This window comes from Astatotilapia calliptera, chromosome 3 (assembly GCF_900246225.1).
Source record: "Astatotilapia calliptera chromosome 3, fAstCal1.2, whole genome shotgun sequence".
NCBI lineage: Eukaryota > Metazoa > Chordata > Actinopteri > Cichliformes > Cichlidae > Astatotilapia > Astatotilapia calliptera.
The window spans coordinates 38,978,875-39,003,769 of record NC_039304.1 but is presented as its reverse complement, the minus strand read 5'-3'; the positions used below and the strand labels follow the sequence as shown (position 1 = coordinate 39,003,769).

At 42.0% G+C, this 24,895-nt stretch overlaps 2 protein-coding genes across 2 annotated transcripts in view; both read left to right on the top strand.

Moving 5' to 3' along the window:
* The first annotated feature begins 2,269 nt into the window (after positions 1-2,269).
* On the top strand, positions 2,270-6,911 carry LOC113014567 (deleted in malignant brain tumors 1 protein-like). Its single transcript, XM_026156199.1, has 4 exons — positions 2,270-2,318; positions 4,674-5,060; positions 5,204-5,635; positions 6,869-6,911. The coding sequence occupies exons 1-4, from the start codon at positions 2,270-2,272 to the stop codon at positions 6,883-6,885; spliced, it is 885 nt and encodes a 294-aa protein (XP_026011984.1). The 3' UTR covers positions 6,886-6,911.
* Positions 6,912-8,043: 1,132 nt separating this feature from the next.
* Positions 8,044-24,895, top strand: part of LOC113019455 (deleted in malignant brain tumors 1 protein-like) — a 616,212-nt gene continuing 599,360 nt past the window's right edge. Inside the window, exons 1-8 of the mRNA XM_026163183.1 lie at positions 8,044-8,485; positions 8,629-9,060; positions 10,656-11,042; positions 11,186-11,617; positions 13,289-13,675; positions 13,819-14,250; positions 15,311-15,567; positions 15,789-15,945. Of these exons, the coding sequence (XP_026018968.1) occupies positions 8,077-8,485; positions 8,629-9,060; positions 10,656-11,042; positions 11,186-11,617; positions 13,289-13,675; positions 13,819-14,250; positions 15,311-15,567; positions 15,789-15,945 (2,893 nt within the window). The 5' untranslated portion in view covers positions 8,044-8,076. The remainder of the gene's footprint in view (positions 8,486-8,628; positions 9,061-10,655; positions 11,043-11,185; positions 11,618-13,288; positions 13,676-13,818; positions 14,251-15,310; positions 15,568-15,788; positions 15,946-24,895) is intronic.

Below are 24,895 nucleotides of genomic sequence, written 5' to 3'. Positions count from 1 at the left end.
TTTACAAAAGACATCAACTTATTCCACGAGTGTCTGGTTACCAAGGTTTTTCAGTACCAGGAATCCCTGTCTCCTTTGTTTTGTGCCATGTTATTACTTAATAAAGACATGCTTCAGAACTCTTAAGCTGCATCTTTCAACACTTACTAGAGCATAGGGCAAACGGTATTAACTTAATTCTTTATTTGTGAATAGAACACCTTAAATTTGTGCTGAATTCATATAGAACATTTATTGTGTGAATATCAACATTGCTATTTTAAATATTATAACAGCATATTTTTACTACGTCTCAATCATCCAGGTAAGTAAATCTCCAAAAGTTGATTCTGTTCATCTGGACGTAGCGTTTTGTGGGAGAAATGTTTCATCACTCATCCAAGTGACTTCTTCAGTCTCAGCTGACTGCAGGTTTCGCCAATCGTATAAACAGCACATTTGCATAATGACTGAAACCAGCCCACTGAAGGAACAATGGGCTGGGAGGTCAGTTCGTTAATCTTTACTGTGCAAATTCTCATGACCACAACAACCACTGACCAAAACCCACTGATCAATGGCCACTTATCAATGACCATGAGTACCATTCACAGAGAGTTGGGGAATGGCCGCAATCACAACATTGATTGTAACATTGTAAGATGGTGAAAGATGTACCCTTAGTCCCCCTCCTCAATTCAGAGATGGTGATCCCGCATGTGTCAGGAGGATCAGAGCAGTTGAGACGCATTTTTCTAAACATGCATTCTGTAGCTTTTAAACCCCAAAACACGCTGCGCCAAAAATTGGTCCACCCCAAGGATCGGGTCCCCCGACACAAACAGAGCAACATAGTGTACGCTGTGAAGTGCCAGGTGGATTGCCAGAATTTATACATTGGGGAAACCAAACAACCTCTGGCGAAGCGGATGGCACAACACAGAAGAGCTACCGTGTCAGGCCGAGACTCTGCAGTCTGTTTACACCTAAAGGCCAGTGGACACTCTTTCAAGGATGAGGATGTACACATCCTGGACAGGGAGGAACGCTGGTTTGAGTGCAGAGTTAAGGAGGCCATTTAAGTGAAAAGGGAAAGACCACCTCTGAATCGAGGAGGGGGCCTAAGGGTACATCTTTCACCATCTTACAATGCTGTGATTGCAGCCATTCCCCAACTCTCTGTGAATGGGACTCATGGCGATTGATCAGTGGACTTTGATCAGTGGGTTTTGGTCAGTGGTTGTTGATCAATGGTCATGAGAATTTGCATAATTAAGATTAACCTCCTAAGATCCAAACTCTTCCATGGCATACATTTTTAATTTCTCTTTGATATTTGGGCATATTGGGGCCCGATGAATGTAAAAACAAAGAATTACCAGATCATTTTTTTTACCTTATTTTTGTTTTTAAGAGAAATCAGAGCCACATAAGGATATTTGATTAAAATTTTGATAGAACAGTAGCAGTATAGTGTCCTCGTAAGTGGATATCAGGCCCTTGTAGAGCAAAATTGAGTATTTTGGTCTAAATAACCCAAAATGTGATGTCCACGTATGTGGACGGCAGGTAGGAGGTTAAGGAACTGACCTCACAGCCCATTGTTCCTTCACTGAGCTGGTTTCAGTCATTATGCAAATGTACTGTTTATACGATTGGGGAAACCTGCAGTCAGCTGAGACTGAAGAAGTCACTTGGATGAGTGACCAAATGTTTCTCCCACAAAACGTTACGTCCAGATGAACAGAATCAACTTTTGGAGATATTTTTACTACATTGTTGTCTTAACCAAATTTTGGTTGTTGGGAATCTTCCACATTTCCATTTTTGTTGGTACCAAATTCTTCAAAAATAAACAGGTTTGTTCAAACTTTAGATGTCCATTAAATGACTCAATAAAACTGTAATACTTTTTTAAGCAGAATTAAAAAGTGACTCCTATCACCCACAACCGCACTGTATCACAAAGACACACACAAGTTATTACGCTCGAGGCAAATAGCAAACTGTACATATCAAAAGGAAATAATGTATGGTATTTATCAGTCCATATATCAAGTCACAAATGATTATATTTTCTTCTTTGGATGGTGAGGGTTTCAAACATTTAGATAAACAAATGGAAACTTACAGACATCTCATCCACCTTGTGGGATGATGTACAATATTAGGATGAATACCAAGTTTTGATGATGGGAGAATGGGATTGTGACTTTCTATCCAATCAGAGATATCCAACTACGTGTGTGGTGTGTCTTACAGCTCCGTCGCCTGATTGGCTCTCTGCAACATGCTCCACCCCCTGCTCATCCTGTCTCTTCTCAGCTTGCTGACAGCAGGTAAGCTAAAACAGCTGGCAGTCAATTAAAAGCCATTTGGGGGTGACATTTAGTTTTTGACCGGCATTTTTTTTCCTTAAAAGAATATTTGATCTTTGTGATAAAATAGGTTGATCAGGACCTGACAATAATGTGTGATATTTTGCATGTGTGTCTGTTATGATTATCTGGGTCTCACACAAAGACCAAAATCACTCCTCTTCAGAAGGAAGTTACCTCGATCATTTACCTTTGATCATTCTCCATTTGAATTTATACTGAAAGTCATGTCCTATTCATGTATTTAGGAGATCTTCATTTACCCTGAAAAAAATCTTAGTGTCTTCTCTTCAGCACGGTAACCAAACTGTCAAAAAGTCATTTATGTTGAGCAAACCATTCCTTTAACATTAACTAGCAAGGACTTCGTGAATTTCTTCACACATAAAACCAATCAAGGAAAAAGTATTTGTGACAATTATGTACAGCTGCTTTCAGTACCATTTACCATCCACTGACACTGCTCTGTTTTGTGTGGTCAACCACTTCATGGCTGAGTTGCAGTCACTCCGTATCGCAGGTGGGATCCTGTCAAGGTTACATGAAACAACCAAACAAAGTACATTACAAAGACCATAAATGGCAACCCTTAGGCCTGTGAGGTCATTCAGCCTTTAACCCCAACCATCCTGCAAATTTTAAACAACAACTTAAGTCCTTGGTAAACAGTGTTGGGGAGTAAGGGAATACATGTACCGCCGTTACGTATTTAAAATACAAAATATGAGTAACTGTATTCCGTTACAGTTACCGTTTAAAAAGGTGGTATTCAGAATACAGTTACTTTGTTGAAATAAATGGATTACACTGCGGTACTTTCCTGTTTCATATTGTCGCGGGTCAGGACTGTTTGGGTTTTGTTTGACAGCTACAGCGTTACGGTTTCCATGGTTACAGGGCGACGCTCTCTCTCTCTCTCTCTTCGACTGTGTGTTTCCTGGGTGAGAGAGCGCCTTTTCGTTGTCGTTGTTGTTGTTGTTGTTGTTGTGCTAAGCTAACAGGCAGAATGCTACAAGCATAGCTCTAAAGAATGTAGCATCATGGGCAGTGTAGTCCGTGTTGCAGGGAGAATGGACTGCCATACACGTTATGGGTCTGTGAGCGCGAGGAGGGAGAAAAAGGGGAGTGGAAAGGTACGAGTTGTCGTCAAGGAAAAACGGGAGCTGGAAGCATGTAAATATAATAATAACCACTGCAGCCAAGAAGAGTGCCTGACGAGCCCAGTTGTAAGTAAGCTATTAAGACTCGACTGTACACCGTGTTCGTGTTTTCCTCCGAAAACAATAAGTTCTGTTGGAGCAGTCTTTCAACGCCTCTCTCTGTCTCTCGCAAGAAAAGTTGACCCACACAACAAAGTAAAGCTATTTTTCGGCTACGAGCCGACAGGGACCCCGCCGTATTAGTCAGAGGTCCCTTTACTACAGTTCGGAGTCGCGGACCTTCAGTAATAGTAATAAATCACACAGCAATAGTACATTCACGTTGTTGTAAAAAGCATGATAATATATTAAGTAATCCAAAGTATTCAGAATACGTTACTGTCATTGAGTAACGTAACGAGATACGTTACAGAATACATTTTGGGGCATGTATTCTGTATTCTGTAATGGAATACATTTTAAAAGTAACCTTCCCAACACTGTTGGTAAATACAATGCTGGACACCGAATGACGTTAAACAGATATATAAATACAATATAACCTAGGGCCTAGGGTATATTGTATTTATATACCTAGGGCCTAGGAGTAGTGATGGCCAATTTAAAGCTGAAGCTCTGGTGTAAGTGTCAAAAAAAATCAACTCATTGTTTCAGAAACACTGTGTTGAAGCTTGGTTTGTCTGAACAAAGTGATCAATGATGTCCGAAACTTCATTCGGCACGTCACTGTCAATTCAGCTGTATAGAGTGGGAAGTCCTTTTTTTGGGAGGGGGGGGGGGGGGGGGGCAGTCCTAATAAAGCAGTGCATTCCAATTTGTAGGTTCAAGCTGCTCTTCATATTTGTGACCACCAGATGTCACCAAAGACTGTACTGAACAGCTTCTAGTGAAGAACTGTTTTTCAATACAAGCTTAAATGCATCAGAAAACTTAATTTGGCCATCACTACCTAGGGAATATATATAAGCAAATTACATTATATTTTACCGGGGTAAAAAAGTATTGTGATCAGACAGAATATACTCTATCTGATCACATTCTGTCTGAATATGGTCTATCCTTAAAGCATAAGAAAAAGGGTTGTATGACTTATGTAAATTTCACGTAAATCAGTGGAATTTGCTTGAAGTAAAGATGACTTCTTTTCATCCTTCAGGATATTCCCAAAGTGTCGATCCTTGTTACAACTACACTGTGCTGAATGATCAATGGCGTTCAACAAACAACACAAACACTCAGGACCTACACTGTGATCAATCTATTAACTGGCAAGGCTGGTACCGCCTGTTTCTGGGGAGCTCCAATGCTCGTATTCCCGAGAGGTGTATAGACTCAAACAGGTGTGGAACCCATGCTCCTCTGTGGATAACACAACCTCATCCCTCACAGCCAGGTGAAACTGTAACTCGCACTGTGTGCAACAACTGGTCTGGAAGCTGCTGCCAGTTTCCATCACACACCATCCAAGTCAAACTATGCTATGGAAACTACTACGTCTACAAACTTGAGAGGCCATCTGTGTGCCACCTTGCGTACTGTGCAGGTATTGTTGCCCTCTAAGCATGATCACACTGTAACAAATTCATCTTTTTCATCCTGCCGCTAAATTCAACTGTTCAGAAGGAAAATGCTCTCAGCTTTACCGCAGTACTCTCACTTATTCATTTATGTATTGACTGTAAACAGAGGTGAACACAACAACATCTGCACTTTCTTCAACCACACCTGCTCCAATACCGCAGACCTCTACAGCCAATCAGGTCAGGCTCACTTCTACAACAGCAGTGAGCAACAGTGCAGCAGTGGAGGGGCGCATCCGCCTGGTTGGAGGAAACAGCTCGTGTTCTGGCAGGGTGGAGATCTTCCACAGTGGGCAGTGGGGGACGGTGTGTGATGATCTATGGGACCTAGTGGATGCTCAGGTGGTGTGTAGACAGCTGGGCTGCGGCAGGGTCGTCTCAGCACCAGCAAATGCTCAGTTTGGTCAGGGCACCGGACCCATCTGGCTGGATGATGTCAGTTGCTCAGGCAGTGAATCAAATCTCACTCAGTGCCAGCACTTAGGATTTGGATCTCACAACTGTGGACACTCTGAGGACGCTGGTGTCATCTGTGAAGGTAAATTTGTGCAGCTGCTTACACTGAAGTCCCACTGCTTGATTATATGTCCAGGATGTTTAGCTGACAGGTTTGCAGTCAACGATTATGATAGCTTTGACTTATGTTACACTGTTTTGCCCACAAGCTCTTTCACATTGAATATTTTATTTACAGACAATATCTTGAAGCCTTACTGTAAACCCAACCAAAGGTCCATCATTTTCCATTTAAAATGCAAATTTGGATGATTTTTTACTCTTTACAGGCTTTGCACTTGAACCACCTCTTCTTTCAGCTCTTTGTGATGGTAAATTGGGAGGCTTTTCAGTTTTCAATGTGTTTCCACAGCACTTGATATTGCTCCACTCAAATATATGTTATCCAACATGTACCTGCTTTTTAGGGGTGGGGGAAGAATCGATACTGTGTAGTATCGTGATATTTTGTTTGCTAATAATGTATCGATACAGGGACAGCAGAAATCGATATTTTGTTACAAAAAAGGTTTTTGTGCTCAGAGCATGTTGATCCTTTTTCTGAGCAAGAATCCTGACATTCCTTCACTGTCAAAATGTGTTTAACTTTTTTTTGGCAGCAATAAACATGACAGTTTACTTATTTTAATTTAAGACATGTTTTATTTTAATTAAGTTTAAAACTTTTTTATTTAATCTAAATTTATATTTTGTTTTAATTTACTTTCAAATTCTTCAGTTGCTGAATGGGCCTCATAGTTTTCATAAATTGCTTAGTTCAGAATAGCTATAATTGTACCAGATGGTTGCATTCAGTTAAATTGGACTAGACTGTAATACAAACCGTTCACTTTGTCAACGATAAAACTGACTGAAATGAGAGAAAGACTGAGTGCGAGACTTTGATATTAGATAAAATGAATATTGATAAAGTTTAACTTTATGTACAGAATCTGAATATTGCAAAATATTTTTTTAAAAATCGCAATAATATCGTATCGTGCGTTAAGTATTGTGATAATATCGTATCGTGGGACGTATGGTGATTCCCACCTCTACTGGTTTTACAGGCTCCATGAGAATCATATTCTGGAGACGTCTAAGTAACAACATTTGGTCACAATCATACTTGCACCTGGTAGAAACAGGACTTCAGGATTAAATGCTTAAACTTCATCCATTCTAGACTACATTTTCACTGTGGGTTCTGCAAATGATACACAGCTGCATGAAACATAGTTAGTGGGTCCTCTATAACCTTACCTTATGTCCACAGGAAGTCCCTCTTTCTGACTGTGAGCAGCAAAATAATATCCAAGACTTGAAACAGCCATATGACTGCATTAAATGCCCTGATTGCTGGACATGTGACATGCACTGAAATGTTATGGCCCTGTGTTGTGTCCACATACTATTGCATTTTGTTCTGTAGATGCATTTACTAGAAGCACTGGAGGGCGCTAATGAATATCCTTGTTGTTGTGGTACTTGGGAAGGAGAAAAATAAAAAAGGAGTTTTCTCAGGTGATCCTCTGTTCCTACATGCTCATGTGTGTTCATGCCTGCTGAAACAACACCGTGTATGCAATACATAAATTGTCTGTCTCACCAAATCTAACAATTTTATATCCAGCAAAAAGTCTTTTTGATTTTGTTTTGAGACTAACAGGGTAAGCAAGAGCACGATGAATGAGATCATTAATCTTCTTTTGAGAACATATGCCTTTTATTTTTTATTTTGTTTATAAATCCGTAAATTGAGCACTTTACATGCATTTTTGACTAATTCATATGGCCACACTGTTGGAATTTACATTGTATTTTACAGCCATTTTTAGCTGTGGACCCTGGTTTCAAGGCCTCTCCTTGTGGGTTTTCTCTGGGTAATTCGGATCCCTCCCACAGTTCGATGACTTGCTGTTCCTGAAGATAGGTGAACTGGTGATTCTAAAATGTCCGTGTGTGAGAATGGTTGTAAGCCCTATGACTGACTTGTGACCAGAAGAATCATCTTTTACATTTGCTGTTGTTTTAAGATTTTTTTTATCTTAAATTGAGGAAGAGGCGATGCGGAAAGAAGCACCGACAGGCTTGTTTTGAGTTTATTTGACACAATAAAGTGGGTGGAATGAATGTTTCAACTATTCTTTTAAGATATTTCTCACATGTCTAAGATCGAGACATTATGTCACTTGATTATAGTCTGGATTTTTTTTTGAAATTAAATACTTTTTTCATGCCAAATATTTAGATGTCAAATCTTTGCAGTGTTCATACCAAATACTGATTGTATTGAACAAAAAAAGTTTGGAAACTAAAGAGACAATTTAGTTAAAGATATGCACAACAGAAATCTTTAAGACCGGTACAAACACGCTGTTTCATCCCTGCTCCTTCAGTCTGCATGTCGAAGCTTTCTTGGCCAAGACATTGAACCCAATTTGTCCCCAATGCATCTATCAGTGTGTGTGATTGTTTAAAAAGATGACTTCTTTTCATCCTTCAGGATATTCCCAAAGTGTCGATCCTTGTTACAACTACACTGTGCTGAATGATCAATGGCGTTCAACAAACAACACAAATACTCAGGACCTACACTGTGATCAATCTATTAACTGGCAAGGCTGGTACCGCCTGTTTCTGGGGAGCTCCAATGCTCGTATTCCCGAGAGGTGTATAGACTCAAACAGGTGTGGAACCCATGCTCCTCTGTGGATAACACAACCTCATCCCTCACAGCCAGGTGAAACTGTAAATCGCACTGTGTGCAACAACTGGTCTGGAAGCTGCTGCCAGTTTCCATCACACACCATCCAAGTCAAACTATGCTATGGAAACTACTACGTCTACAAACTTGAGAGGCCATCTGTGTGCCATCTTGCGTACTGTGCAGGTATTGTTGCCCTCTAAGCATGATCACACTGTAACAAATTCATCTTTTTCATCCTGCTGCTAAATTCAACTGTTCAGAAGGAAAATGCTCTCAGCTTTACCGCAGTACTCTCACTTATTCATTTATGTATTGACTGTAAACAGAGGTGAACACAACAACATCTGCACTTTCTTCAACCACACCTGCTCCAATACCGCAGACCTCTACAGCCAATCAGGTCAGGCTCACTTCTACAACAGCAGTGAGCAACAGTGCAGCAGTGGAGGGGCGCATCCGCCTGGTTGGAGGAAACAGCTCGTGTTCTGGCAGGGTGGAGATCTTCCACAGTGGGCAGTGGGGGACGGTGTGTGATGATTTATGGGACCTAGTGGATGCTCAGGTGGTGTGTAGACAGCTGGGCTGCGGCAGGGTCGTCTCAGCACCAGCAAATGCTCAGTTTGGTCAGGGCACCGGACCCATCTGGTTGGATGATGTCAGTTGCTCAGGCAGTGAATCAAATCTCACTCAGTGCCAGCACTTAGGATTTGGATCTCACAACTGTGGACACTCTGAGGACGCTGGTGTCATCTGTGAAGGTAAATTTGTGCAGCTGCTTACACTGAAGTCCCACTGCTTGATTATATGTCCAGGATGTTTAGCTGACAGGTTTGCAGTCAACGATTATGATAGCTTTGACTTATGTTACACTGTTTTGCCCACAAGCTCTTTCACATTGAATATTTTATTTACAGACAATATCTTGGAGCCTTACTGTAAACCCAACAAAAAGTCCATCATTTTCCATTTAAAATGCAAATTTGGATGATTTTTTACTCTTTACAGGCTTTGCACTTGAACCAACTCTTCTTTCAGCTCTTTGTGATGGTAAATTGGGAGGCTTTTCAGTTTTCAATGTGTTTCCACAGTACTTGATATTGCTCCAATCAAATATATGTTATCCAACATGTACCTGCTTTTACGGGCTCCATGAGAATCATATTCTGGAGACGTCTAAGTAACAATATTTGGTCACAATCATACTTGCACCTGGTAGAAACAAGACTTCAGGATTAAATGCTTAAACTTTATCCATTCTAGACTACATTTTCACTGTGGGTTCTGCAAATGATACACAGCTGCATGAAACATAGTTAGTGGGTCCTCTATAACCTTATCTTATGTCCACAGGAAGTCCCTCTTTCTGACTGTGAGCAGCAAAATAATATCCAAGACTTAAAACACCCATGTGACTGCATTAAATGCCCTGATTGCTGGACATGTGACATGCACTGAAATGTTATGGCCCTGTGTTGTGTCCACATACTATTGCATTTTGTTCTGTAGATGCATTTACTAGAAGCACTGGAGGGCGCTAATGAATATCCTCTCCGGTGATCCTCTGTTCCTACATGCTCATGTGTGTTCATGCCTGCTGAAACAACACCGTGTATGCAATACATAAATTGTCTGTCTCAGCAAATCTAACAATTTTATATCCAGCCAAAAGTCTTTCTGATTTTGTTTTGAGACTAACAGGGTAAGCAAGAGCACGATGAACGAGATCATTAATCTTCTTTTGAGAATATATGCCTTTTATTTTTATTTTTGTTTATAAATCCGTAAATTGAGCACTTTACATGCATATTAGACTAATTCATATGGCCACACTGTTGGAATTTACATTGTATTTTACAGCCATTTTTAGCTGTGGACCCTGGTTTCAAGGCCTCTCCTTGTGGGTTTTCTCTGGGTAATTCGGATCCCTCCCACAGTTCGATGACTTGCTGTTCCTGAAGATAGGTGAACTGGTGATTCTAAAATGTCCGTGTGTGAGAATGGTTGTAAGCCCTATGACTGACTTGTGAACAGAAGAATCATCTTTTACATTTGCTGTTGTTTTAAGATTTTTTTTCTCTTAAATTGAGGAAGAGGCGATGCGGAAAGAAGCACCGACAGGCTTGTTTTGAGTTTATTTGACACAATAAAGTGGGTGGAAAAAATGTTTCAACTATTCTTTTAAAGATATGCACAACAGAAATCTTTAAGACCGGTACAAACACGCTGTTTCATCCCTGCTCCTTCAGTCTGCATGTCGAAGCTTTCTTGGCCAAGACATTGAACCCAATTTGTCCCCAATGCATCTATCAGTGTGTGTGATTGTTTAAAAAGATGACTTCTTTTCATCCTTCAGGATATTCCCAAAGTGTCGATCCTTGTTACAACTACACTGTGCTGAATGATCAATGGCGTTCAACAAACAACACAAACACTCAGGACCTACACTGTGATCAATCTATTAACTGGCAAGGCTGGTACCGCCTGTTTCTGGGGAGCTCCAATGCTCGTATTCCCGAGAGGTGTATAGACTCAAACAGGTGTGGAACCCATGCTCCTCTGTGGATAACACAACCTCATCCCTCACAGCCAGGTGAAACTGTAACTCGCACTGTGTGCAACAACTGGTCTGGAAGCTGCTGCCAGTTTCCATCACACACCATCCAAGTCAAACTATGCTATGGAAACTACTACGTCTACAAACTTGAGAGGCCATCTGTGTGTCACCTTGCATACTGTGCAGGTATTGTTGCCCTCTAAGCATGATCACACTGTAACAAATTCATCTTTTTCATCCTGCTGCTAAATTCAACTGTTCAGAAGGAAAATGCTCTCAGCTTTACCGCAGTACTCTCACTTATTCATTTATGTATTGACTGTAAACAGAGGTGAACACAACAACATCTGCACTTTCTTCAACCACACCTGCTCCAATACCGCAGACCTCTACAGCCAATCAGGTCAGGCTCACTTCTACAACAGCAGTGAGCAACAGTGCAGCAGTGGAGGGGCGCATCCGCCTGGTTGGAGGAAACAGCTCGTGTTCTGGCAGGGTGGAGATCTTCCACAGTGGGCAGTGGGGGACGGTGTGTGATGATTTATGGGACCTAGTGGATGCTCAGGTGGTGTGTAGACAGCTGGGCTGCGGCAGGGTCGTCTCAGCACCAGCAAATGCTCAGTTTGGTCAGGGCACCGGACCCATCTGGTTGGATGATGTCAGTTGCTCAGGCAGTGAATCAAATCTCACTCAGTGCCAGCACTTAGGATTTGGATCTCACAACTGTGGACACTCTGAGGACGCTGGTGTCATCTGTGAAGGTAAATTTGTGCAGCTGCTTACACTGAAGTCCCACTGCTTGATTATATGTCCAGGATGTTTAGCTGACAGGTTTGCAGTCAACGATTATGATAGCTTTGACTTATGTTACACTGTTTTGCCCACAAGCTCTTTCACATTGAATATTTTATTTACAGACAATATCTTGGAGCCTTACTGTAAACCCAACAAAAAGTCCATCATTTTCCATTTAAAATGCAAATTTGGATGATTTTTTACTCTTTACAGGCTTTGCACTTGAACCAACTCTTCTTTCAGCTCTTTGTGATGGTAAATTGGGAGGCTTTTGAGTTTTCGTTAAAGTGGGACAACACCAAAATAAAACACCAAAATGCAATGCGTTTCCACAGCTCTTGATATTGCTCCACTCAAATATATGTTATCCAACATGTACCTGCTTTTACGGGCTCCATGAGAATCATATTCTGGAGACGTCTAAGTAACAATATTTGGTCACAATCATACTTGCACCTGGTAGAAACAGGACTTCAGGATTAAATGCTTAAACTTTATCCATTCTAGACTACATTTTCACTGTGGGTTCTGCAAATGATACACAGCTGCATGAAACATAGTTAGTGGGTCCTCTATAACCTTACCTTATGTCCACAGGAAGTCCCTCTTTCTGACTGTGAGCAGCAAAATAATATCCAAGACTTAAAACACCCATGTGACTGCATTAAATGCCCTGATTGCTGGACATGTGACATGCACTGAAATGTTATGGCCCTGTGTTGTGTCCACATACTATTGCATTTTGTTCTGTAGATGCATTTACTAGAAGCACTGGAGGGCGCTAATGAATATCCTTTTTGTTGTGGTACTTGGGAAGGAGAAAAATAAAAAAGGAGTTTTCTCAGGTGATCCTCTGTTCCTACATGCTCATGTGTGTTCATGCCTGCTGAAACAACACCGTGTATGCAATACATAAATTGTCTGTCTCAGCAAATCTAACAATTTTATATCCAGCCAAAAGTCTTTTTGATTTTGTTTTGAGACTAACAGGGTAAGCAAGAGCACGATGAACGAGATCATTAATCTTCTTTTGAGAATATATGCCTTTTATTTTTTATTTTGTTTATAAATCCGTAAATTGAGCACTTTACATGCATTTTTGACTAATTCATATGGCCACACTGTTGGAATTTACATTGTATTTTACAGCCATTTTTAGCTGTGGACCCTGGTTTCAAGGCCTCTCCTTGTGGGTTTTCTCTGGGTAATTCGGATCCCTCCCACAGTTCGATGACTTGCTGTTCCTGAAGATAGGTGAACTGGTGATTCTAAAATGTCCGTGTGGTTGTAAGCCCTATGACTGACTTGTGACCAGAAGAATCATCTTTTACATTTGCTGTTGTTTTAAGATTTTTTTTCTCTTAAATTGAGGAAGAGGCGATGCGGAAAGAAGCACCGACAGGCTTGTTTTGAGTTTATTTGACAAAATAAAGTGGGTGGAATAAATGTTTCAACTATTCTTTTAAAGATATGCACAACAGAAATCTTTAAGACCGGTACAAACACGCTGTTTCATCCCTGCTCCTTCAGTCTGCATGTCGAAGCTTTCTTGGCCAAGACATTGAACCCAATTTGTCCCCAATGCATCTATCAGTGTGTGTGATTGTTTAAAAAGATGACTTCTTTTCATCCTTCAGGATATTCCCAAAGTGTCGATCCTTGTTACAACTACACTGTGCTGAATGATCAATGGCGTTCAACAAACAACACAAATACTCAGGACCTACACTGTGATCAATCTATTAACTGGCAAGGCTGGTACCGCCTGTTTCTGGGGAGCTCCAATGCTCGTATTCCCGAGAGGTGTATAGACTCAAACAGGTGTGGAACCCATGCTCCTCTGTGGATAACACAACCTCATCCCTCACAGCCAGGTGAAACTGTAAATCGCACTGTGTGCAACAACTGGTCTGGAAGCTGCTGCCAGTTTCCATCACACACCATCCAAGTCAAACTATGCTATGGAAACTACTACGTCTACAAACTTGAGAGGCCATCTGTGTGTCACCTTGCATACTGTGCAGGTATTGTTGCCCTCTAAGCATGATCACACTGTAACAAATTCATCTTTTTCATCCTGCTGCTAAATTCAACTGTTCAGAAGGAAAATGCTCTCAGCTTTACCGCAGTACTCTCACTTATTCATTTATGTATTGACTGTAAACAGAGGTGAACACAACAACATCTGCACTTTCTTCAACCACACCTGCTCCAATACCGCAGACCTCTACAGCCAATCAGGTCAGGCTCACTTCTACAACAGCAGTGAGCAACAGTGCAGCAGTGGAGGGGCGCATCCGCCTGGTTGGAGGAAACAGCTCGTGTTCTGGCAGGGTGGAGATCTTCCACAGTGGGCAGTGGGGGACGGTGTGTGATGATTTATGGGACCTAGTGGATGCTCAGGTGGTGTGTAGACAGCTGGGCTGCGGCAGGGTCGTCTCAGCACCAGCAAATGCTCAGTTTGGTCAGGGCACCGGACCCATCTGGTTGGATGATGTCAGTTGCTCAGGCAGTGAATCAAATCTCACTCAGTGCCAGCACTTAGGATTTGGATCTCACAACTGTGGACACTCTGAGGACGCTGGTGTCATCTGTGAAGGTAAATTTGTGCAGCTGCTTACACTGAAGTCCCACTGCTTGATTATATGTCCAGGATGTTTAGCTGACAGGTTTGCAGTCAACGATTATGATAGCTTTGACTTATGTTACACTGTTTTGCCCACAAGCTCTTTCACATTGAATATTTTATTTACAGACAATATCTTGGAGCCTTACTGTAAACCCAACAAAAAGTCCATCATTTTCCATTTAAAAAGCAAATTTGGATGATTTTTTACTCTTTACAGGCTTTGCACTTGAACCAACTCTTCTTTCAGCTCTTTGTGATGGTAAATTGGGAGGCTTTTGAGTTTTCGTTAAAGTGGGACAACACCAAAATAAAACACCAAACTGCAATGCGTTTCCACAGCTCTTGATATTAGCTGACAGGTTTGCAGTCAACAACTATGATTTTTTTGATTTATGCTACATGTTTTACCCACAAGCTCTTTCTTTTTTGGACATGAATTCAATCATTGTATCTGTTCTGGTTTTTTGATAATTATTTACAAAATAATACAGATGTTTATTTTTAATTAAAATTTTAAGGCCTTTTTGACATTTACAGGCATTATATTTGAACATAAATTGTATCTTAAGAGATAATGATTTAATTTAATATTAGCTGCATGAAGAGAATTAAAATCGATCATACTGAAGTTGTTCAAAATTTTCCAGTACCCAGTTCCATCCACTGGCTGTAAGGAACAATCTTTCCACCCCAGTAAACAGAAAACGACACAACAAAAAATGCCCAAACAAGTCTGCTTCATACCACCTGTCACTCACTTCTGGTCATTTCTGCAAAAGACAAAGTAGATTGTGTGCTGAGATATTTTGAAATGTTATCTTAAAGATAATCCAAGAGACCAGTCATTTCCAGAGGTTATATCATCCATACTAAAAGTGTGACCATGGTTAGATATTCACATATGCATCTCCTGAACTTATCATGATATCTTGTGAAACTGTTCAAGAAGTTCTAAATAACTTAGAACTTCCAAAATCCAGAAGACTTGTAGAGCTGATACTAAGACACCCTTTCCCCTCTGTTTTTTAAGAATTTCTACCTGAGATGCCCAGTGTGTTGGCCTCAACCTGCACTGTGACCGGCCCCACTATCATTGACGTCCACAGCCAGATTAACTCCATCCAGGATCGGTGTGCGTACTCTCTGTTCTCGACTCCGTCACTCCCAGATTTCCTTGTTCTGGGGAACTTCAGGGACAGACGTCGTAAAGATGTGAGCTTTTTGGACAGTGTGATGCTGCGTGTGGACGGGCATGACATTCACCTGGAACAAGGTGGGAGAGTTCAGGTAAGCGACCTACAGCCACAGTTCATGTGTCAGAGTGGAGTCTGATCCAAAGTCCTCCCTCATCCTCTGCTGTGTCTCCTCTCATCGTTCTTCTCAGGGCTGTTAGAAGCAGTTCTTTCAGATCTGCTAAACTCAGTGGTTGTTGCTGTGAAATCAGCCTGTTTGTGTGTTTGACATGTTTCACTCAGTGTTTCCTCCACTTTGTCTCTGCTGTGATGCAGCTGGACGACTCCACACTGACCCTCAGCAGCTCATCTCAGCTGGTTCATGGTGTGCAGCTCTCTAAGGACCAAACTGGAGTCACTGCCAAGCTGTCGCTCTCCAACCTCATCATCTCTGTCTTCTTTGATGGCAACACCGCACAGATCCTCTTAGAAGGTACAGAAGATAAAGTTTACTTCTTGTAACGTAAACTGTAAACTGTGCTGTTATTTATTGAGCTGCTGTGTTCCTCCAGTTTGAATATTGATGCTGATCTGACTCATTCTGTCCTGATCCTCTGCAGGACCTGCTGGTTCATCTGTGGAAGGTCTGTGTGGAAAATCCAGCAGGTCTCTGAGTGACCTGAGGCTCTCTGAGTACAGCTCCACCAGGTAAGACCTCATCACAAGCTCAGAGTCCCTCTGACTGCTGCTGCTGATGTTGCAGATATTCTGTTTGTATGAATGAGCCTGAACTTTGTTGTTTGTCGCCCCCTAGCTGTGAGATGCAGTACAGTGAGACTGCTGACAGCACGATCGACTGCACCAGTGTGACTGAACGGTGAGCAGATCCACACAGTAGGGAACATCTGTTATATTGTTGGATATATAATTTTTGTGGCAGTTACCTTGTGTACTTCTTTAGAAGTTTGCCTTTGCAGACCACCACATTAAATGCCACACTTAAGCCTTGAATGTAGTCTAGATTTATAGCATTAAGCAAAGGTGTTCAGCAAAAGTCTTGCATTAACTGTTTAGGAATTACAGACATATACACAGTTTGATGTTTTCACAGGCTCAGAAATAATTGGTTCCACTGAAAGGCATTCATACCCATGCTATAACACTGTCTCCATTATGTGTGAGTCATAATGTGGTGCTTCAGATTATGAACTATTTCTCTCCTCCAAACTTCATCATTCCGCTACTAAAGTCAAAATCAGCCTTCTTGTTTGTAATTGTATCCCTTAGTTTGTTATGAATCCTCTGTATTTACATTCATGAAGGCATATCTTCATTGCCAATTTTGGCAATGATACTGTGGAATACACTTCACACCGACAACAGTTGTGCTCACAGTTGTCAATTTTATTGGACATTCATACAACAACCCACAGTCAGGGCAGCGCTGGTCTCAGCTTTCCCTCTTTCCATCTCTCGCCTCACCAAAAAGAAAAAAAGGCCGTCCACAGTCTAAGTGCAGTTATGTTCTCACTTTCCTTGCTTTCACGTTTCTGTCCAGTTCATCCCAAAACAGCTCAATGGGGTTTACGTCTGGAGTCTGTCCCGGCCACTCCATGTTTTCAAGCGTATCATCTTGTTCTTTATTCCTGATTCTGGCATAGCTTGGACTTGTTTTTTGGGTCATTATCCTGCTGTGGGATGACCAACCCCAGATCAACTAGGCCAGAGGCTGTTGCATGGCGCAGGACAAGGCTGTGGTAACTGTTGTGGTTCAGGGTCCCCCTCATTCTGTATAAGTCACTGACTCTGGATCCAGCAAAACAGCCCCAGACCATCACACTTCCTCCTTGAAACTTGATGCCATGGAATCTTTCACCTACTCAACAGCATACGAAAATCCAGCATAATGAAACCAGGATTTCAATTTTTGATTCCATTATACTCCTTTCCAGTGTTCAGTAGCCCAAAGGTTTTGTTTCATGGCCCAGGCGAGCCTTTTATTCTTACGTCTTAGCAGTGGCTTTCTTGCTGCAACTCATCCTGTCAAACCTGTAGCTCGAAGTCTTCTCTTCACAGTTGAAGCTGAGACTTGGTTGCCATGACTACTATTAAGCTTGTGCTTGAAGCTGTTGTCCTTTGAGCCGCCTATCATGCAGGCTGTCCTCTGATTCAGTTGTGGTATTGGGTCTGCCCGACATCTTCCTGTCACTTTGCTGCAGTTTCTGAGTAACTTTTGATAGTGAAAGAAACTGTACTCTCTGACACCCTGACTCTCTTTGCAATTTCTCTGTAGGAAAAACCTACATTTTTAAGTGTTACGATGGTCTGTGTCTCTTCCATTGTTAATTGCTTTTTTCTCACCATTTTTGTAGCAACACACTTCTTTCAGCAGTATAATACTGATCAACTGATGCTCAAGAGGGTATGATACTGCAGTGACGCAGACAAAGGGGGTTGTAAGTAATCCAAAAAATTGGGATCACCTGTTGGAATTTGCAGCACCAGCTTTCAAGCCTTGATCAACCTCCTACAGAACAGTTTTGAATTGTTAACCCATTTTGAGTTCCCTGAAAAAATGTCATGAAGAGGCTGTGTACAGGCAGAGAAGCACCTAAAATGCAGACTTCACAGAGCAAAAAAGTGAACTCAAAAAGCAGCTTTATTTCTGACTCAAGGGTAAAACAATAAAAACTACACTGTGGAAGTAATAACTAAACATAGAGTGAGGCACACAGGGAAACACAGCCATGAATGAGGGAGATCGCAACACAGACCAAGGAAAACACAGGGCTAAAATACACAGAGGGATAAGGAGGGAACGAGAGACACAAAGGGAGCACAGCTGGGAGTAATCAAACCTGAGAAGACCAAGAGGAAGCAAAACGGTAAACATTAACATAGGACACGGACTGTCAAAGTAAAACAGGAAACATAACACAGATGCAGACTTGACAAGGGGATACAAACCAAGCAGTCAAGTCCCTTGAAACTGATGAAATGAAAATGAAAAGTGAAAAACTGCAGTTCAGTCACATCTTGATTGATTTGCATGATTTTATTTAACAACCATTATGACAGTGTAGAAGCAAAATTACAAAAACAGAGACTTCATTTAATTTTGATCTACCATAAAAAACCATTAGATTTAGAGAAGCACATACGCAAGATAAGTAGTGTTTGATAAGCTATATTTAGACAAATGGTTACAGTTGATCATTTTCTTGTCTTTAATTTTGTTTTCTCTGTGGTGAGCAGCTGTGATCTCCTGAAGGAGGCGCCCTTCTCCTCCTGTAACACTGACATTGACCCAGAGCCCTACATAACCGCCTGCACCGACACTTTGTGCAAATATCCTGCAGTGGACGGACTCAACTGTCAGTTCCTGAAGGCCTACGCAAGAGCCTGCAGTCTACACAACCACACTCTGGATGGCTGGACATCAAAGACCGACTGCTGTAAGACCTTAATAAGACCTTAATAAGCTCTCCTTTGTTAAACACCTGAACTCTGGAGTTTTAGAGCTCCCATGTTTTCAGGATAATACATCAGTGTGTTCCTCTGTAGCCTCTGAGGCCTTCTGTCAGGACAGGACCTGCAGCGATCACGAGTTCTGTGGTGAGAAGACGGTCGGTGGTGACACTCGCTGCTTCTGTCGGGACATTTTTGCCTCCAAGTACCAAGCAAACAACTCTTTGGGTACGACAGCTGTGACATCACCATGACAACAGGGCTGAATAATGGAGGAAAACTTCTAACTGTGATTTTTCTGACTGATATTGTGACGTTCAGGTGATCCAACAGTCTGCATGCAGGACTCTGCTTCACTAACTCTGGTCGGTTGTCTCCTGGAGGACAAAGGCATCGACTACTCTGCCTTACACCTCAACGACCCGACCTGCAGGGGTCAGGTGGACGAGCTCACCCACATGGTGACCTTCAGCTTCAACAGCAGCAACAGCTGTGGGACGGTGGTCACGGTGGGTTTCATCTCCTCCTCTTTACCTTCTACAAGCTAGAATTGGATGTCCCGAAAACCGGTCTTGGTCTCGAGACCGGTCTCGACGGACTTTTGTCTTGGTCTTGTCTTGATCTTGACGGACTTTGGTCTCGGTCTTGTCTTGGTCTCGCTGTCTCGGTCTTGCTGTCTCAGATCAACATAGTGGTCGGGAGATTTGGAGTCAACAGTATCCATGACACACAGCATAACATAAAGTTTGCGTTCATAGAACACAAATAGTTTTTGGTAAATGCAAAAAAGAAGCATTCGGCAAAGTGCAGTTTTTGCAAAGTCTCCTTGACCGAGACAGCCGGGACTACCTCAACCTTCACCAGGCACCTGGAGCGCAAACACCCTCAAAGGTAACAAACACCTTCAAACTCTTCTAACTACCTTTCCAACCTCAGATGACCTGGTCATGTTTATGTAATATTGTTATTTATAATGTGTTCTTCAAACATTCTAAATTATGTAGGGACAGTTTTTTTGCAACCGTCCCTGCAGACTTAACTTTAACTTAACGTTACATTACATGCTATGTACAGGTAGCTAGCGCTAGCAGTGGCTTTCAGCTACTTAAACAATTTTCATTAACTTTAGGTATTTTGGTGAATTCATTGAGCAGAAATATATCGAAACCATTTCAGTGAGCACTTTAAGGGCTGGTATGGTGTGGTTTGTTGTCGACTTTAATGGGCATATTTATGTGGTTGCTGACTAGAGTTGGATGTCTCGAGACCGGTCTCGAGACCACTTTTACGTGGTCTTGGTCTCGTCTTGGTCTCGATGGACTTTTGTCTTGGTCTTGTCTTGGTCTCGATACCCTCTGGTCTTGGTCTTGTCTTGGTCTCGATACCCTCTGGTCTTGGTCTTGTCTTGGTCTCGATACCCTCTGGTCTTGGTCTTGTCTTGGTCTCGATACCCTCTGGTCTTGGTCTTGTCTTGGTCTCGGATTAGGCGGTCTTGACTACAAGTCTACTACAAGCAGCCAAACATCTTCCAGCATCTGCTGAGCTTCTGCTGCTCTGCTCTGTTATATTTAAAAAAAACAAAGCAAAACAGAGGAAGCTGGTTAAAGTGAGTTGAAATGACTAAAAAGATGCAATGTAATATTTTTCTCTTGTGCATACTCATCTGCTTACGAATTATATGCTAGGCTGTTGGTTTGCCAAACCGGTTTCATACGCTTTTCTTATATTTATGGTAGTGTGACATCTTAACAGCAACTCAGTTAAATATTATTTGATTCCAGTTGTCCTTTATCAAAAAGCAACACTGTAAATAACAGCTGTTTACAGAAGCCTAATGACTGTCACATGAAAAAGATTTATTATCATTAATTAACATTTGGTGCAAGATTAATAACATTTATTATCTTAAGATAGTAATTCTCAGAAGGGAATCACTACCTTACCGTAGTGGAAGGGTTTGTGTGTCCCAGGGATCCCAGGGGCTATGTTGTCGGGGGGCTTTTGCCCCCTGGGAGGGTCACCCGTGGTAAACTAGTCCTTAGTGAGGGACCAGACAAAGAGCGATTCAAAAGATCCCTATAAATAGAGCATCAAGGGAACAGTTCACCTTGCGCGCTTAGGGTTATCAGGGCCCTGCCCTGGAGTCAGGCCCGTGGAGGGTGCCCGAGGTCGAACGTCTGGTGAACGCGCCTTAGTCTATGGGGCCCGGCCGAGCACAGTTCGAAAAAGGTCTGGAGATCAACAGACAAATTGATGCTGCTGCAGTGATGACGCTGTACCAGTCCATCGTGGTGAAAAGAAAGCTGAGTGTAAAAGCGAAGCTCTCAATTGCCCGAGGGCAAACATCTAAACACGCATTGAAGCACACAGAGAAACATACAACCATGAAGCAGAATGTGTCAAGGGACAGAGAGAAACAGAGGGCTTAACTACACAACACAATGACGAGTGAACAGGAAATACATTGGAAACACAGCTGAGACAAATTAATGTAATGAGACAGAGGCAGCAAAACTAAACACACTGAAGATGGAACTTAAGACTGTCAAAATAAAATAGGAAACACAATGGCACAAGGAGGGAACAAGCCAATAGGAACATAAACACAGACGCACAGGGAGGGACACAGAGGACAAAGACACAAGGGGACCCTATATGTACAAGAAGCTTGTGCATTTGGAGTTAGATGTTGCATTGAACATGGAGAACAATTCCCAATCTCTTCATCACCTCAGAGTTATGAAAAAAGCTAATTAATTTAACAATGATATCAGGAGATATAAGTATCAGGTCAGAAATAAAAGTTGGATTGATGCATTCCTATTTCTTTGTGTTGACCAAGTAATCATAGTACCTGGTAAGTTGTAGAAACATAACAGATCTCTGTTGATTCCTGATGTCCAGCATTAAAAAATTATACATATACTATAATTTTAAAATGAACCGACTTGTTTAGCGTCATCTGATTGTGTGACTCCACAGACCAACAACAGTGAACTCATCTACAAAAACACCATCATGACCCAGAACAGCTCCTCTGACATCATCACTCGTCACGACCAAGTCTACATCGACTTCTCCTGCGTCCAAACTCAGCCGGACATCAAGACTGCCACCTTCAGGATCAGAGACAGGTGTGTGGTTGAATTACTTTAAGATGTGAAGCTTCTCATGAGGTTTGTGAGTCAGAGAAAGCTGAAGTGTGTTTGTGTTCTGCAGCTCTGTGATCCAGCACATCACATCTGGAGTTTGGGATTACACTCTGACCATGAAGGCTTTCACCAACGTCAGCCACACACAAGCTGTGGAGTCCAGCATTGAAGTGCAGCTGAACCAGAAGATCTGGGTGGAGCTGAAGACTGACGGGCTGGACGGAGACGTGGTCGTTGTGGTGACCGACTCCTGCTGGGCAACTGACCAGCCATCACCCGACAGCACTCCGAGATACGACCTGATCATAAACGGGTGAGACAGACTCAGAGAGTCATGTGGTTTTGATCTCTCTCATGGACTCCTGAACAAAGTGTGTTTTCCTGTCTGTGAGCAGCTGTGCCAACCCTGCTGACCAGACTGTGCAGGTGGAGGACAACGGACTGGGAACCTCCAACTACTTCTCCTTTAACATGTTTGAGTTCACCAGGGGTTCTGGTGAAGTCTTCCTGCACTGCAAACTCCACGTGTGTCCCAAACAGGAGTACAGCTGCCTCCAGGTACAGCATTCTGCTAACACACTAGCAGCATGTGTTAAGCTCTATCAAAACATACCAAATTTGCATCTCAGAGTTTTATTATCGGTATTTGCATGTAACTACTCCTACATTACTGAATTTTAAAGATGTATTGATCTGGCATACCTGTACCCACAGGCAAATTAAATCTCTAAAATTCTTCCACGGCTTTGATGTTTGCATCACATAGTGACGAATGATGACCCAAATGCAGTTCAGTAGGCAGACAACATACATAACATAAAGCGCTTCATTAACGGCTGTTCAAGTGATCAACCAGGAAAACATAAACAGAATCCACAGTAACAATGAAATAAGGAAAGGTTAACACACAATTTAAAACTGGAACTACTAGACATGCATAGACACAATGATTGCAATCTGAGCACTCACCACTCTTCCCACATTTTCGATCAAAGCAGCCAGCCTTGTGGGCTTTTGAACAGCATTCACCGTTTTCTTCAATTTCCAATAAACCAGGGCCAAGCCAGCTCAGATCAGGAAGAGCCCCTTTATCATGGTGCTGAATAGGTAGATGTCTTCAATGTCTTCAATAGACAGTCCCGCTAGGCACATGATGCACCACTTCTGCCACCCATAAATCGTGTATCTGGAAGGAAAGTCCCTCCAGAGCACGCAGGCTCTCCCAATCCTAGGCTTCTCGTTGAGAAAAGGGTGTCAAGTGCATTAAGGGACCTGTTAATCAAAGCCATAGTTCTTCTTTACTTTTTAGAGGACAAGAGCAAGAATGAGAGGCTCTCTCAGGGTTAGAGTGAGACAAGACCAGACAAGGACATAGAAGCAGCAGCAGGGAAGATAAGGGTAAGGAGAGGGTGAAAGATGCATCCGCCTCCTCCAAAAGCCAGAGCAAAAAGACTGCAAGGGAAGTAAAACTTATACAAAACACTGGACACTGGGAATTAAACTGGTCCAATTAAGGGATTCTGACACAAAAGCTATAATGTTTGCTCTCAGCAGATTCAGTCCTGAATGAAAGGATCAGCGTTGATGTTCTAAAGTCTGGACTTTGTCTCTCTTTGTCTTTAGACTTGTCCTGGAGCTGCTCGCAGACGCAGATATGCCAGGCCCAAATATGAAGGTGAAGCCTTCATCAGCATGGCCTGGACTCATTAGGTAAGACACAGTCTGTTGTTTTAGATGATATCATTCTGATACCTGTGCTGATAGTTAGTGCTATTCATTAGCACAATGAAAAGCCTCAATATAATAGAAACATCTCAAACCTCACTGATGGAGGGTGAAAGAAAAACTACAGAAATAATACTGATTCCAGCTGAACTATGATTTCAGGTTCTTGAATTGAGTTAAAGCAAATATAATGTCTTTATTATTCCCACTAAAAGTCTATAAACTTGACATCTGATGAGTTCAATCTTCTAAGTCAGTGAAATGTTGGTTGTCTGTAGCCTGACAGTCCAGGATCAGGGTGAAGGTCCATCTCAAATACTGATGATGAGCAGATAAGAGGAAGAAGTAGGAGGAGAACGATAGATACAATTTGGTATGACACCAGAAACAGGAAGATTTTCCAGCATTCAGTGTCGTTCATCTTCTCAGGTGGTTTCCATGGTGACTCGGACTGACTGACAGGCTGCCCACCTCCATGATGATCCCTGTCTTTTGATGATGATCCGGATGCTGGTTGTATGAAAGATTGAGCTGTCTTCTGGCTGCTATGGTGTTGTGATCACTACACAGCTGGAAAAGGCAGCAGTTTTATTGGAAGTATTGTAAGGACAGGACCAAACAGAGAGATAATGATTCTGTTCCTTATGGGTGGAAGTAGCTCAGGAGGTAGAGGAGGTCATCTACTAACCAGAAGGTTGTTTGTTTGAACCCTGGCTGCTCCAGTCAAAACACTAACCTGAAGTTGCTCTCTGATGCAGCCATCGGAGCATTTACTACATTTTATTATTAACATGGTGAAGGGAAGTGTGTCAGTTTTTTTTTTTTTATTTGAACAAATTGATATATTCCTCAAATGTCTCCAAGCAAAGCTGGTTGCACTCTAGAACCTCTGGGGACCAGTAGGGTGTCAAATGTTGGATTAGAATTGAGACTAACGACTTGTTGGACTTGTGCCCTTCTGAATATAAACACATCTTTGGTAACAGGTCTCACAAGCAATAAAGAAGCATTCCTTCTTCTCAAGTTGTTTTAGGTGAAGATGTTTTACCGTACTCATAAAGATGTGAAAGTATCCATTTGAGAGGAAAATGAAATGAA